Here is a 14,460-nt window from a genome sequence, read left to right as displayed (position 1 = left end):
AGCACAATAGGGTCAGGGGGTGTGTGTGAATCAGTGCGGGGTGGATAGATGGCGGTGGGGGGTTAGAGAAGGCAATCGGTGCGGAATGGATGGATTGAGGCAGATGAATTAGTACGTGTTGGTTGGAGTATGTAAAATTGTGAGGGGAGATGTCAGTGGTGTTGAATGGGCGTTCAGTACGGAAGGATGGGGGGGGGGGGGGGGATCAGTACAGGATGAATGGAGGTAGACAAAAATGCTGGAGAAATTCAGCGGGTGAGGCAATATCTATGGAGCGAAGGAAATAGGCAACATTTCGGGTCGAGACCCTTCTTCAAACTGTTCCCCCCCATTCTTCTTGAATGGGGGGGGGATCAGTACAGGATGGGTGGGGGGGGTATCAGTGCAGGATGAAGAGGGGGTTCAGTACAGGATGAATGGAGGTGGTCAGTACAGTGTGGATCGGAGGGTCTGTGCAGGATGAATGGAGGGGATAAATGAGGGGATCAGTACAGGATGAATGAGGGGATCAGCACAGGATGAATGGGGATCAGTAAAAGATGAATGGGGAGATCACTACAGGATGGATGGGGGGATTGGTGCAGGGTAAATGGAGGGTTGGTCAGTACGGGATGAATGGGTGGATCAGTGCAGTATGAATAGGGGGAGAAGTGCAGGATAGATGGGAAGGGGGGGTCAGTGCAGGATGAATTGGGGGACCAGTGTAGGATGGATGGGGGGGGGGGGGGGGGGGGGGGGGGGGGGTGGCAGGTGAATCAATGCAAGGTGGGTAGGGTGATGAATAGATTCTGGTGGCGGGTAGATGGGGAGGGGAGCACTGGGGATGTCAATTAGGACTGAATAGAGGAGGAGGGAATGGGGATCAGTGCGGGATGGAGAGGAGGGTTCCCAGGATAAGGGGTGGAGGGGGGCGTATGAGAGAGAGAGAGAGAGAGAGGGTGGGTGGAAGGTGCAAAGGAAGTGGGGAGGAAGGAAGGTCAGCGCTCCTCGAACAACACCCCGCTGCCTTGGCCGTCCCTGTCCAACGCCAAAGTGCCGCTGCCTCCATCCACCCCTCCTCCGCCAGCCGACAGGAGGGTGCGGGGCCGAGCGGTGCAGCTCAAAGATTCTATAGCTATAGGATCTGTCGTGCAGCTGCTGCAGACGGCATAAGGAGGCCTCTGCCTCCCCCTCCCTCTCTCCCTCCTCCCGGCCTCGGCGCGCGGGAGTGGCCGTTATCAGGGCATCAACCCCTCCCTCACGCCGAGGCCGGGAGGAGGGAGAGGGAGGTTCCTTCCGCCTGGCGGGGTGCGGGAGGAGGAGGCGGTGGAGCCGATGTCTTGGCCGCTGCCACCGCTGATTGGGGCCCGCCATTCGCTCCGATCCTTCGCCACCACACACCTAATATCTTTGCCCTGCAATCAAAGATACTAGACGAATACAGCCGCTGCCGCCGACACGAAACGTCACATTCCTATTCTCCAGAGATGCTGCCTGACCCGCAGAGTTACTCCAGTTTTTTGTGTCTATCGGTATAAATCAGTATTTTATTGCAAGCCGGGCAAAATAAATCGGCATTTAGGTTGCCAGGCTGCACTTTGAGTGGTCAATGGCACCCGGGCAACCGCTAATTTTGAGCCCTGTAAAGGAGGTGCCACCTCAAAAGACAGCCAGTGTCACCGATGACCCACACCACCCTGGCTATGCTTTCCCCTCGCACCTTCCACTAGGAATAAGACCCAGGGACCTGAAAACTGTGATCATCAAATTCAAGAACAGCTCCTTGCTGGCAACCATCAGGCTTTTAAATACTACACAACACTAACCTCAGCAACTATAGATTTCTATGGACTGTGCCATAGTCTTCTGAGGAATTGGAGCCATTGGTGTGCTTTCTTGGTTGTAGTTTCAATGTGGTTGGTCCAGGACAGATTGTCGGTGATATTTACAGCAAGGAACTTCAAGCTCTTGATCATCTCCATTTCAGCACCACTGATGCTGTCTGGGTCATGTATACCACATCATATCCCAAAGTCAATAACTAGCTCCTTTGTCTTGCTGACATTGAGGGAGGTGTGGGTACCTTGACATCATATGCTCTCTATCATTTTTACTGTCTCATCGTTTGACATTCGGCCCACTACAGTGCTGTCATCTGCAAACATGTAAATAGGGTTAGAGCAGAATACGGCCATAGAGTTGTGTGTGTAGAGTGAGTACAGTAAGAGAGTATAAGAATGTAGCAAGTGGCTGAGGACCTATTTGCAGGGGACGTGTGCTATTATCATAGAGATTTTTGTCACCTATCTTTACTGATTGTGATCTATGGGTCAGAAATCAAGGATTCAGGATGATGGTGGGTAGGGGGGTGGGTTCACAGGTGGTGGTGGTGAATGTACTCCTAGCTCGAGGAGTTTGAAGATGGCTCTGGTTGGGATTATTGAATTTGAATACAGAGTTACATTCAATAAATAGGAGTCAAACCTCAAAAGCAAAGCGTCTTTTATTGTCATATGTCCCAAAGCAGAATGAAAATTTTAATTGTAGCAGCACAACAGATATGTAAAAATAGTACTCTGTAAAACCATAATAAATGAAAAAAGTCCTATAAAAATAAACAAACAATAATAATATAAAGACAAAAATAATGTCCCCAAGTCTATGTAGTTCAGAGCTCATTTGGAGGTTGTAGTGTTTAGTAGCCTGATGGTTGTAGGGAAGAAGCTGCTCCTGAAGCTGGACATTACAGTTTTCAGCTCCTATACATTTTTCCCGATGGCAGGAGTGTAATGAGTGTATGGCCAGGGTCGTCATATCAACGCGTCTCAGTGCAACCCAACTGAACATGCACCCTGCTATTGGGTTATCAATTCATCATTCACAGGTAGATCACTGTAGGTGAGTAACATTCATCCAGCACAACTGAATTGTTTTATTTGATTTCCACTCATGTTTAATCACACTTGTTTTTCATTTTGATAATTTATCACGTTAGTATAATCTTTAGTTATTAAAACTTGAATACAATTGAAAGGTATGAATGCTTAGTTATGGATGGAATGTTATAGAACAGAATGAGTTGTAGCAATAGTGTCTGACAATCCCAAGGAGATCACACCTGGAGTATTGTGTGCAGTTTTGGTCCCCTAATTTGAGGAAGGACATTCTTGCTATTGAGGGAGTGCAGCGTAGGTTTACAAGGTTAATTCCCAGGACGGCGGGACTGTCATATGCTGAGAGAATGGAGCAGCTGGGCTTGTACACTCTGAAGTTTAGAAGGATGAGAGGATATCTCATTGAAACATATAAGATTGTTAAGGGTTTTGACATACTAGAGGCAGGAAACATGTTCCCGATGTTGGGGGAGTCCAGAACCAGGAGCCACAGTTTAAGAATAAGGAGTAAGCCATTTAGAACGGAGACGAGGAAACACTTTTTCTCCCAGAGAGTGGTGAGTCTGTGGAATTCTCTGCCTCAGAGGGCGGTGGAGGCAGGTTCTCCAGATGCTTTCAAGAGAGAGCTAGATAGGGTCTTAAAAATAGCGGAGTAAGAGGATATGGGGAGAAGGCAGGAACGGGTGACTGATTGGGGGATGATCAACCATGATCACATTGAATGGCCTACTCCTGCACCTATTGTCTATTGTCTAATCCATAACAATTTATAATTGTGTAAGGAATTCAATATATCTTTCATATTGAAGTTCTGTTTTCTAGACTGAGCTTTCATCAGTGTTTACAAAATGATTTAACAAATTAAATAAATTTACGGCACAATGCCTAAATACCCACTGAACCTGGAACTATAGGATCAGAGTTGGTTAAAATATTAGAACTAAAATAATGTAGTCCAGAAAGCTGAAGGTACTGGAAATCTGAAATAACAATAACTACAGCAGATTAATGACATTTCTGTTGCTGACCTTTCCTATAACTAACAAATTGAATGAATGTAATGGGTGAAGATGAAGATAATCCAAATGAGACAAAGAGCGAACAATGGGCCATTATGGGCTCCACCCTTCCTCAGTTATCTGTTGCTCGCCCTGCTTTGTTCTGCCCTTTTCCTATCTCCAGTTCCCTCCCCTCTACATTCAGTCTGAAGAAGTCCCGACCCAAATTGTCACTCAATCAGCATCATTTTTTCCCCCCAAAGATGCGGCCGAACCCACTGAGTTACTCAGCACTTGATGTCGATCTTTAGTATATACCAGCATCTGTAGTTCCTTACTACACAGATCTTCTCTAGTAGTCAAGAAGGAACTGCAGATGCTGGAAAATCGAGGGTAGACAAAAGTGCTGGAGAAACTCAGCAGGCGAGGCAGCATCTATGGAGCGAAGGAAATAGGCAACGTTTCGGGTCGAAACCCTTCTTCAGACTGATGTGGCGGGGAGGGGGGGGGAGAAGAAGAAAGGAAGAGGAGGAGCCAGAGGGCTAAGGGAGAGCTGAGAAGGGCACCATAAATGCTGCCTCACCCGCTGAGTTTTTCCAGCACTTTTGTCTACCCTCGATTTTCCAGCATCTGCAGTTCCTTCTTTAGCACCACCGGAAATTGGAGCAGCACCTCGTATTCCGCTTGGGTAGTCTGCCTCTGGGCAAGAGACTCTGCACATATATCCAATCTATTCCTCTCATGATTGTATACACCTTTATAAGATCACCCCTCATCTTCCTGTGCTCCAAGGAATAGAGTCCCAGCCTACACAGCCTCTCACTATAATTCAGACCCTCAAGTTCTGACAACATCCTCAATGCAGCCTCACCCCCCATTTTATACAACTGTAACACGACTTCCCAACTTCTATACTCAATACTCCGACTGATGAAGGCCAATGTGCTAAACGCCTTTCCAGTCTACCTGCGACTCCACCTTCAAGGAGCCATGCATCTGCACTCCTAGATCTCTGTTCTACAACACTCCCCAGAGTCCCAACATTCACTGTGTAGGACCTGCCCGTGTAGACGTCCCAAAATGCAACACCTCACATTTTCTCTATTTTAAATTGTATCAACCATTCCTCAGCCCATCTGGCCAATCGATCAAGATCCTGCTGCAATTTTTCACAACCATGTTCATGATCTGCAAAACCACCCACTTTTGTATCATCTGCAAACTTGCCCTATATGTTCTGATCCAAATTATTAATATAATATTAATACATTAATATAACTGTAATACTAACAGTAATGAGTTCAGCACATAACCCTGAGGCACACCACTAGTCACATCCTTGGGGACTCATTGAAGGTCTTATGCAAACCACTCACCAAATCTCATTTGGTCTGAGGAACAACCTGAAACGTCAAATTTATATTTGGAGACACCTTATTAACAATTCCACTACTTGTTGCTTGACTCCATACATTTTAAATGTAATAATGGACATGCCATTTTAACACAGAACCAGCAGTGAAGAGTGCAGCCCAGGAACATTATCCTGAATATGTGTTACGCCTCAACGAACAAAATAATATCTTCCTACACGCCTTTTAAACTATCTCATTGGTGTTACTCCAGCCCACGGCGATCCACGTGTGAATGTTGAATCAATAACCACCAGAGTAGGCTGCACATGTAGTCGGGCTGCGCTGAGACACGTTGACTGAGTGGCGCGATGGAGCGGCCGAGCCATGGGCCCGGGACTAGGGTGGGCAGGCCCCGGGGAGGGAGCGGGACTGGGCCCCGGGGGAGGGGGGAGCGGGTCTAGGCCGGGGGGAGCGGGCCTGGGGGAGGGAGCGGGACTGGGCCCCGGGGCAGGGAGCGGGACTGGGCCCCGGGGCAGGGAGCGGGCCTAAGCCGGGGGGAGCGGGACTGGGCCGGGGAGGGAGCGGGACTGGGCCCGGGGGAGGGAGCGGGACTGGGCCCCGGGGGGAGCGGGACTGGGCCCCGGGGGAGGGGGAGCGGGCCCCGGGGGGGGGAGCGGGGGGGGGGAGCGGGCCTAGGCCGGGGGGAGCGGGACTGGGCCCGGGGCAGGGAGTGGGCCTAGGCCGGGGGGAGGGGACTGGGGGAGGGAGCGGGCCTCCCGGGGGGAGCGGGCCTAGGCCGGGGAGCGGGACTGGGGCCCCGGGGGCCTAGGGGGGGGAGCGGGACTGGGCCCGGGGGGGGGGGGGCGGGACTGGGCCCCGGGGGGGGGGAGCGGGCCTAGGGGGGGGGAGCGGGCCTGGGGCAGGGGAGCGGGACTGGGCCGGGGGGAGCGGGCCTGGGGCAGGGAGTGGGCCTAGGCCGGTGGAGGGGGGAGCGGGCGGAACAAGAGCATTCCCACCTCCCCCATACACTGACGCCGCATCTCCACACGTTGCCGGTGACCTCGACCTCGGACCCAGCGAATGGCCGCCGGCCTCCATCGGCGACGCAGGGGATGGAGCGGCCGCGCTTTGACTGTTACCTGAGGAGCTCATCTTCCAGCCTGGGTTTTTTCGCCGGCTGAGGCTCATCTGCCGCCATCGCTCTCGCTGCGTCGCGGGCACGCGCAGCGGGGCGGGACCGAGCCGGGCGCGCGGCCGGGGAGAGAGACATTACTTTACTCATCACCTTCTGTATTTAGCAGGTTGGCCCCAAAACTCTAAATAACACACATACAACGAGATCCCAGGTAGACAAAAGTGGTGGAGAAACTCAGGGGTGAGGCAGAGAAGTGGGCGCATGTCAAGCAGTCCGACATCGGGGCTTGTATCTGGATCCCAACTCACCTGCCGCTAACCCTAATTGGAAGAATTGGCTTCCTATACTACACCTCCTTGCTACTCGGAAACAAAAACCTGGTGAGTCACTTGATGAATTTTTAAGACTTAGTAAAGACTGTGCTTTCAAAGCAGTTACGGCTGATCAATATCGGCAGGAACTTATTCGTCATTATTTTATCAATGGTTTGGCATTGCCTTTAATACAACAGACTATTAGAAAACAAAACCGTGGATTTACAGTCAGCTTACAATCAGCCCTACTCATTAGATTTGGCTCAGAAAAATTCAGATGCTTATGGCTCATCTAATGTGTATTCTACTGCAACTACTACAAAATAATTTCACCCAAGTACTAATATGGAGCAAACTGAAACAATTTATACTGATAAATGTGCCCTTGCTTAGCAATGTTACAAAATGTTGAGATTTAAAAAATCAGTTTTTAATTTATCCCATCAGATAAAGCATAAAAAAAAAAATTGACACCTAATTCACTTTCATTTCTTCAGTATTAAAAAGGTTATGGCCATTTTCATACTCGGAAATTGGCATCTTGTTCCCTATTGCTTTTTCATTGACTTAACACAATAGCTGTGATCGAGAACATGTAAAGGCCGATAACTTTCTTAAAATTTAAGGGAACTGAAAGAAATTTTCAGTTATTATAGATTGAAGCATTCTGAAACAAATATGAAACAATCTTACTTAGATGACTTGGAATTAAAGCATATAATTAGTTAGTTACCTAATTGTAGCTAATTACAAAATTCAATTACTAGATCTAAACATCTATCCATTTCTGAAGAACAGATTGACATTTTTAAATAGCCTAAGTGTCCAAATAACATTCACACAAGAATTCAGAATATAACATAATTTTTAAATCTCATAGGCCAAATGGAAGGAATTTAATGTTTAATACCTGTAAATTAATGGCCATTTAAATCAGCTTGCGAGTGGGATTTTCTGGAACGGGACCATTTAGAACGTTGACGTTGCGGTGAATTTATACCCCCATATCTGCAGCAAATACACTGCCGGTTCTTCGGGGGGGGGGGGGGGAAATCACCGTTTCGCAACTTAAAATGTGAATTAAATACATCTTAAGAAACACTTTTATACATAAAAATAAACTACTTTCTTTTACCTGGTCCTCCATAAAATCCGTCCCAGTTGTCGGCATTGACGGCTTCAGAAGCTGCTTTTAAAATCATTCTAGCGATTAACTTGTCGGGTGAATTAAAAAAAAAAAACCCACACAGAACGGCCGTAGAAACGATTCTTTAGCAAAATCTTGCACTCCAACAAATATAATTCAGGACCAGGTCGGATGGAGCTGCTGTCGCGGCCGCTGCTGCTGCTGTGCGGGGCCGTCATTCGCTCCGACCCTTCGTCACCCCGCACCTGGTATCTTTGCCCCGCAATACAACCGCCACCGACACTAAACGTTACGTTCCTTTTCTCCAGAGATGCTGCCTGACCCGCTGAGTTCTGTTTTTTGTGTCTATCGGTATAAACCAGTATCTGCAGTGCCAAGCCGGGCAAAATGAGAGGGAGGGCGCCCAGAGTTGAACGACAGGTGTCCTACTTTGGCCGGAGGCCCCCTAGATTTTGAGGCCCTAGATTTCAGCCTGTGAAGCCTAGTGGTGAATCCGGCTCTTTGAGGCCACCCTAGATCTCGAGGCCCTAAGCTTAAGCTTGTCAACCTTATATGTAAATCTGGTCCTGATTATCCCCTCTTGACCTTCACGCAAACCAACAATTCGCAAATTCAGTCGGCGGCTTCTGTTTTCTAGATCCTTATTTTTCGTTTTCCAGATCCATATCCAAAATTCCTTTCATCATTTCTTCCAAACTGCAAAATCTTGTTTTCATTTCTCTGTTCATTTTCGATATTGCTTCTAAGATACCAGTCAGAAGCTGCGCCTTCACCACACTCCTTCCTTGGAGAAGCTCTTTTCCCTCTTGTCTCCATCCTTTACACGATTGAAGCGCATAAAAGTTAGACCGTGCCTTGAAATCAAGTAACAACAAGTAACATTGAAAGAGTGGTAAGCAAGAAGTTAAAAGTTAAGGGAGCAAACAAAGTTACAACCTTTACAGCATGCTGTCACTAAGAGAGTCGTAAAGTTTAATTTGCCTCACAACAGGCAGCATCTATGGAGCGAAGAAATAGGTGATGTTTCAGGTCGAGACCCTCTTCAGACTTCCAACGGGATCCCAACACTCGTCACAAATTTCAGACTTTTGTTCTGACATTAAAGTAATATCCTATCGTATCGTACTTCTCCACCCATTTTCGCCTTCTGCAGAGACCGTTCCCTCCACAACTCCTGGTTAACTCATCCCTTTCCACCCAAACCATCCCCTCCCCAGGGACCTTCCTGTGTAACCGCAGGAGATGCAACACCTCGACTGTCCAGGGATCCAGACAGTCCTTTCATGTGAGGCAGAGGTTCACTTGCACCTCCTCCAACCTCATCTATCGTATCCGTTGTTCATGATGTGGACTTGAAGATGTGTTCAAGATATCCATTGGATCGCGCCACCGCAGTGCCTGCCTCGACAGCAGCTCGTTAGTCCTTTCGCCTTTTTTGTTATTTTTAGTGCGTTGAAAATGTATGTTTTAATGTTTCTCAGTATGTCTTGTGTGGGGGGAATAGGGAGAAACTGTTTTCCAATAACTTACCTGGACAGAGATGCATGTTTTCTCTGAATGGCATCTCCCCCCCCCCCCTCCGCAGCCTACCAACTGAATTGACATGGCCATTCCTACTTGAGACCGGCCCAGAGCCTCAGCAGCAGGCGCAGCGCGGAATTACCATAGCGGAGCCTGGGATCCTGTCGAGGATCCCTAGTGTTGGAGCTCCGTCCAGCGGGGCCTGCTGACTTTAACATCGTGGAGCTGTGGTTAGCGGAGCTTCTAGCCGCGGTCACGATGCTGACTTTAACGTCGTGGAGGCCTGGGATCTTTTGCCGAGGATCGCCAGTGTTGGAGCTCCGTCCAGTGGTTTCGGAAACCGCAGTCATGCCTACTATGTTCTGTTGATCTGAAGCAAAGCAAGAATTTCACTGTCATATTAGGGACACATGACAATAAACTCTCTTGAATCCTTGAATCCTATTGAGAAGCGGCCGATTCGGAAACTCCAAGCCGCAGAGTGTGTAACATCCGTTCCGACGCCGGAGGTTCGATCATCCCAGCAAGAGGGCCTGTGCATCAGGCCTTCCGTAGCGCAGAGGGTTCTAGGCCCCGACCACAGGTGAACAAAGAGGAAGATGGCTGAACTTTATTGCCTTCCATCACAGTGAGGAATGTTGATTCCGCTGTGGTGGATATTTATGTTAAATTCAATTGTGTATTGTGTTCTTTTTGTTCATATGGCTGTATGGTAACTCAAATTTCACTGTACCAATTGGTGCATGTGACAATAAATGTGAACTTGAACTTGACTCTACATCGGCAAGGCTAAGCGCAGACTGGGCGATCGGTTCACTGAACATCTTTGCTCATTCCGCCTGGCACTACCTGATCTCCCGGTTGCCAAACACTTTAATTCCCCCTCACATTCCCACACTGGCCTTTCTATCATGGGCCCCCTCCATTGTCAGATTGGAGGAACAGCACCTCATATTTCACGGGCAGCTTACACCCCAGTGGTATGAATATTGATTTCTCTAATTTCAAATAATTATAGAAACATAGAAAATAGGTGCAGGAGTAGCCCATTCGGCCCTTCGAGCCTGCACCGCCATTCAATATGATCATGGCTGATCATCCAACTCGGTATCCTGTACCTGCTTTCTCTCCATACCCCCTGATCCCTTTAGCCACAAGGGCCACATCTAACTCCCTCTTAAATATAGCCAATGAACTGGCCTCAACTACCTTCTGTGGTAGAGAATTCCACAGATTCACCACTGTGTGAAAAATGTTTTCCTCACCTCGGTCCTAAAAGATTTCCCCCTTATCCTTAAACTGTGACCCCTTGTTCTGGACTTCCCCAACATCGGGAACAATCTTCCTGCATTTAGCCTGTCCAACCCCTTAAATTTTGTACGTTTCTATAAGATCCCCCCTCAATCTTCTAAATTCTAGTGAGTACAAACTGAGTCTATCCAGTCTTTCTTCATATGAAAGTCCTGACATCCCAGGAATCAGTCTGTTGAACCTTCTCTGTACCCCCTCTATGGCAAGAAAGATGTCTTCACAGACATTTTTAACATCTCACTCAGCCAGGCAGTAGTGCCCAACTGTCTTAAGAGTGCCACCATCGTCCCTGTCCCGAAGAAACCTAACCCAGCCTGCCATAATGACTTTCGACCAGTGGCCCTAACACCCATTGTAATGAAGTGTTTTGAGCGACTAGTTATGCAGCACATCAAAAATAGTCTACCTGCCGACCTAGACCCACTGCAGTTCGCCTACAGAGCCAACCGATCCACAGAGGACGCAGTCTCAACAACACTGAACCTCGTATTGTCACATCTCGATCGGAAAAATACCTATGCCAGGATCCTCTTCATGGACTTCACCTCTGCTTTCAATACAATCATTCCGCAGCAGCTGGTGGAGAAGTTGGAGCTATTGGGGGTTGATGCTGGCACATGCAACTGGGTCCTGAACTTTCTGTCGCAACGGCAGCAGACAGTCAGGGTGAGCAGTAGGACATCAAAAACCATAGCCGTGAGCACTGGCTCACCACAAGGCTGTGTCCTAAGCCCCCTTCTGTTTAGTCTGCTGACACACGACTGTACTGCCAGACTCAATAACAACTTCATCAACAAGTTCGCTGATGACACAACAGTGGTGGGTCTCATCAGTGACAATGATGAATCGGCGTACAGGATGGAGGTGGAGCTGCTCACAGGTTGGTGCAAATCCCACAACCTCATTCTTAACGTGGGAAAAACTAAGGAGATGGTGGTTGACTTCAGGAGGGCGGGGAAACAACACCATACACCTCTGCACATCGACGGAGCTGATGTGGAAAGGGTCAGCAGCATGAAGTTCTTAGGACTACATCTGTCTGATGACCTGACGTCCACGGCCAACATCACAGCTCTGGTCAAGAGAGCCCAGCAGCGACTTCACCCTCTCCGAAGACTACGTAAAGCAGGCCTCCCCACTACACACCTACGGACTTTTTATAGGGGGACTGTCGAGAGCACACTGACATACGGCATCACTTCCTGGTTCGGGAGCTGCAAGGCGATCATTATATAATTTACAATATATATTAATGATCTGGATGAGGGAATTGAAGGCAATATCTCCAAGTTTGCGGAAGACACTAAGCTGGGGGGCAGTGTTAGGTGTGAGGAGGATGCTAGGAGACTGCAAGGTGACTTGGATAGGCTGGGTGAGTGGGCAAATGTTTGGCAGATGCAGTTTAATGTGGATAAATGTGAGGTTATCCATTTTGGTGGCAAAAAACGGGAAAGCAGATTATTATCTAAACGGTGGCCGATTGGGAAAGGGGGAGATGCTGCGAGACCTGGGTGTCATGGTACACCAGTCATTGAAGGTAGGCATGCAGGTGCAGCAGGCAGTAAAGAAAGCGAATGGCATGTTGGCTTTCATAGCAAGAGGATTTGAGTATAGGAGCAGGGAGGTTCTCCTGCAGTTGTATAGGGTCTTGGTGAGACCACACCTGGAGTATTGCGTGCAGTTTTGGTCTCCAAATCTGAGGAAGGACATTATTGCCATAGAGGGAGTGCAGAGAAGGTTCACCAGACTGATTCCTGGGATGTCAGGACTGTCTTATGAAGAAAGACTGGATAGACTTGGTTTATACTCTCTAGAGTTTGGGAGATTGAGAGGGGATCTTATAGAAACTTACAAAATTCTTAAGGGGTTGGACAGGCTAGATGCAGGAAGATTGTTTCCGATGTTGGGGAAGTCCAGGACAAGGGGTCACAGCTTAAGGATAAGGGGGGGAAATCCTTTAAAACCGAGATGAGGAGAACTTTTTTCACACAGAGAGTGGTGAATCTCTGGAACTCTCTGCCACAGAGGGTAGTTGAGGCCAGTTCATTGGCTATATTTAAGAGGGAGTTAGATGTGGCCCTTGTGGCCAAGGGGATCAGAGGGTATGGAGAAAAGGCAGGTACGGGATACTGAGTTGGATGATCAGCCATGATCATATTAAATGGCGGTGCAGGCTCGAAGGGCCGAATGGCCTACTCCTGCACCTAATTTCTATGTTTCTATGAACGGCACCAACTAGACAGGATAGTGAAGACCGCAAGCAGGATTATTGGTGCTCCACTCCCCTTCCTGCTGGACATATACAGGAAGAGATGTATCAACAGAGCCATCTCCATCATCAAAGACCCTTACCACCCATCGCATGACATTTTCTCCATCCTCCCATCTGGGAAGAGGTACAGGAGCATTAGCTGCAAAACCAGCAGGATGCTCCTCAGCTTCTTCCCACAGGCTATAAGACTGTTAAATGGACTTTGCCCCCTGCCAAATATCGCGCACAAACCCCCACACTGCAGCAGAGCCACTGTTGTGCCGCTGCCGGTCGGAACGGCTGCTGAATGTTTAGTAGAGTGTTAAATTTGTTCATGACATGTATTTTTTATTTCTATTTATTTTTTCATGCACACTGAATGGACACTGGTTGAGCAACGTTTTTTTGTTGCCTCTGGGTATGCGAATACTCAGGAAATGACAATAAAGATATACAATACAATACAATATTGGTATCCCGGTAGGCGGCGCAACTCTGGTCAGCAGCGGCCTCTGCAGCCTGTCCGCGTTTTTATTATTTTTTGTCTGTGTTTTTATGTAGTTTTTGTTATTTTATGTTGGGGTGGGGTGGGGTGGGAGGGGGGGGGGGAAACTTTTGAATCTCTCTCTGCACTGGAGACCCGACCTTTTCTCGTCGGGTCTCAGCTGTCGTGTGCGACCTCGCACCACCCGGCGTGGCTTTAATGGCCGCGGGACAATCGCCATCGCCAGCCGGGGGCTTTGACTTTGACTCTGACATCGGGGGGGGAGAGAGTGCAGTGGAGAGATAAGTTTATTTGGCCTTCCATCACAGCTATGTGATGGATGTTTATGTAAAATGTAATTATGTTGTGTCTGGGGTCTATTTGTGTGTAATGTATGGCTGCAGAAACGGCATTTCATTTGGACCTCCAGGGGTCCAAATGACAATTAAATATACTCTCTCTTACAATACAATACAAGAATGTCTTTCCTCAGATTAGGAGACCAAAACTGTACGCAATACTCCAGGTGTGGTCTCACCAAGACCCTGTACAACTGCAGTAGAACCTCCCTGCTCCGATACTCAAAATCCTTGCATCCCCTCTCTCTCCATCCCTCCCCACCCAATTTGTACCAGGTTCAAAGTCATCTTGTTGAGTCTCATTGTCTATACTTGTTTTCACATAGGGCGCAGCTAATAATCGCCTGTTTCTATCATCATCGTTACTATTTTGCATATCTTTCATTCATTTGTTCCATACCTCTCAACATCATCGTCTATCTCTCGTTTGCCTTTTCGCCTGACTCTCTGTCTGAAAAAGGGTCTGGACCCGAAACGTCATCTATTCCTTTTCTCCAGAGATGCTGCCTGACCCGCTGTTACTCCAGCATGTTGTGTCTATTGAGTCCGCGGGGGATCGTATTGCCGCGGGAGCGCGCGCGGGGCGGGATGGTGTTGCCGCGGGAGCGCGCGCTGGTCGGATGGTGTTGCCGCGGGAGCGCGCGCGGGGCGGGATGGTGTGTTGCCGCGGGAGCGCGCGCGCGCTGGCGCTGGTCGGATGGTGTTGCCGCGG

At 48.5% G+C, this 14,460-nt stretch overlaps 1 protein-coding gene across 3 annotated transcripts in view; it reads right to left on the bottom strand.

Annotated features, from left to right (window-relative positions):
• LOC129712854 (adenosine kinase-like) overlaps positions 1-14,211 on the bottom strand; it is a 75,987-nt gene extending 61,776 nt beyond the window's left edge. For 2 of the 3 annotated variants that reach the window (XM_055661577.1, XM_055661578.1), the window contains exon 1: positions 6,366-6,498. In XM_055661577.1, coding sequence (XP_055517552.1) covers positions 6,366-6,496 — 131 coding nt within the window. In that variant the 5' untranslated portion in view covers positions 6,497-6,498. Of the gene's footprint in view, positions 1-6,365; positions 6,499-14,148 lie in introns of those variants that run through there. The other variant, XM_055661582.1, reaches the window with a different exon arrangement.
• Between the last annotated feature and the right edge of the window lie 249 nt (positions 14,212-14,460).

Source organism: Leucoraja erinacea, chromosome 34 (assembly GCF_028641065.1).
Source record: "Leucoraja erinacea ecotype New England chromosome 34, Leri_hhj_1, whole genome shotgun sequence".
Lineage (NCBI taxonomy): Eukaryota > Metazoa > Chordata > Chondrichthyes > Rajiformes > Rajidae > Leucoraja > Leucoraja erinaceus.
The sequence above is the reverse complement of the archived record's forward strand: the minus strand, read 5'-3'. Positions and strand labels throughout refer to the sequence as shown.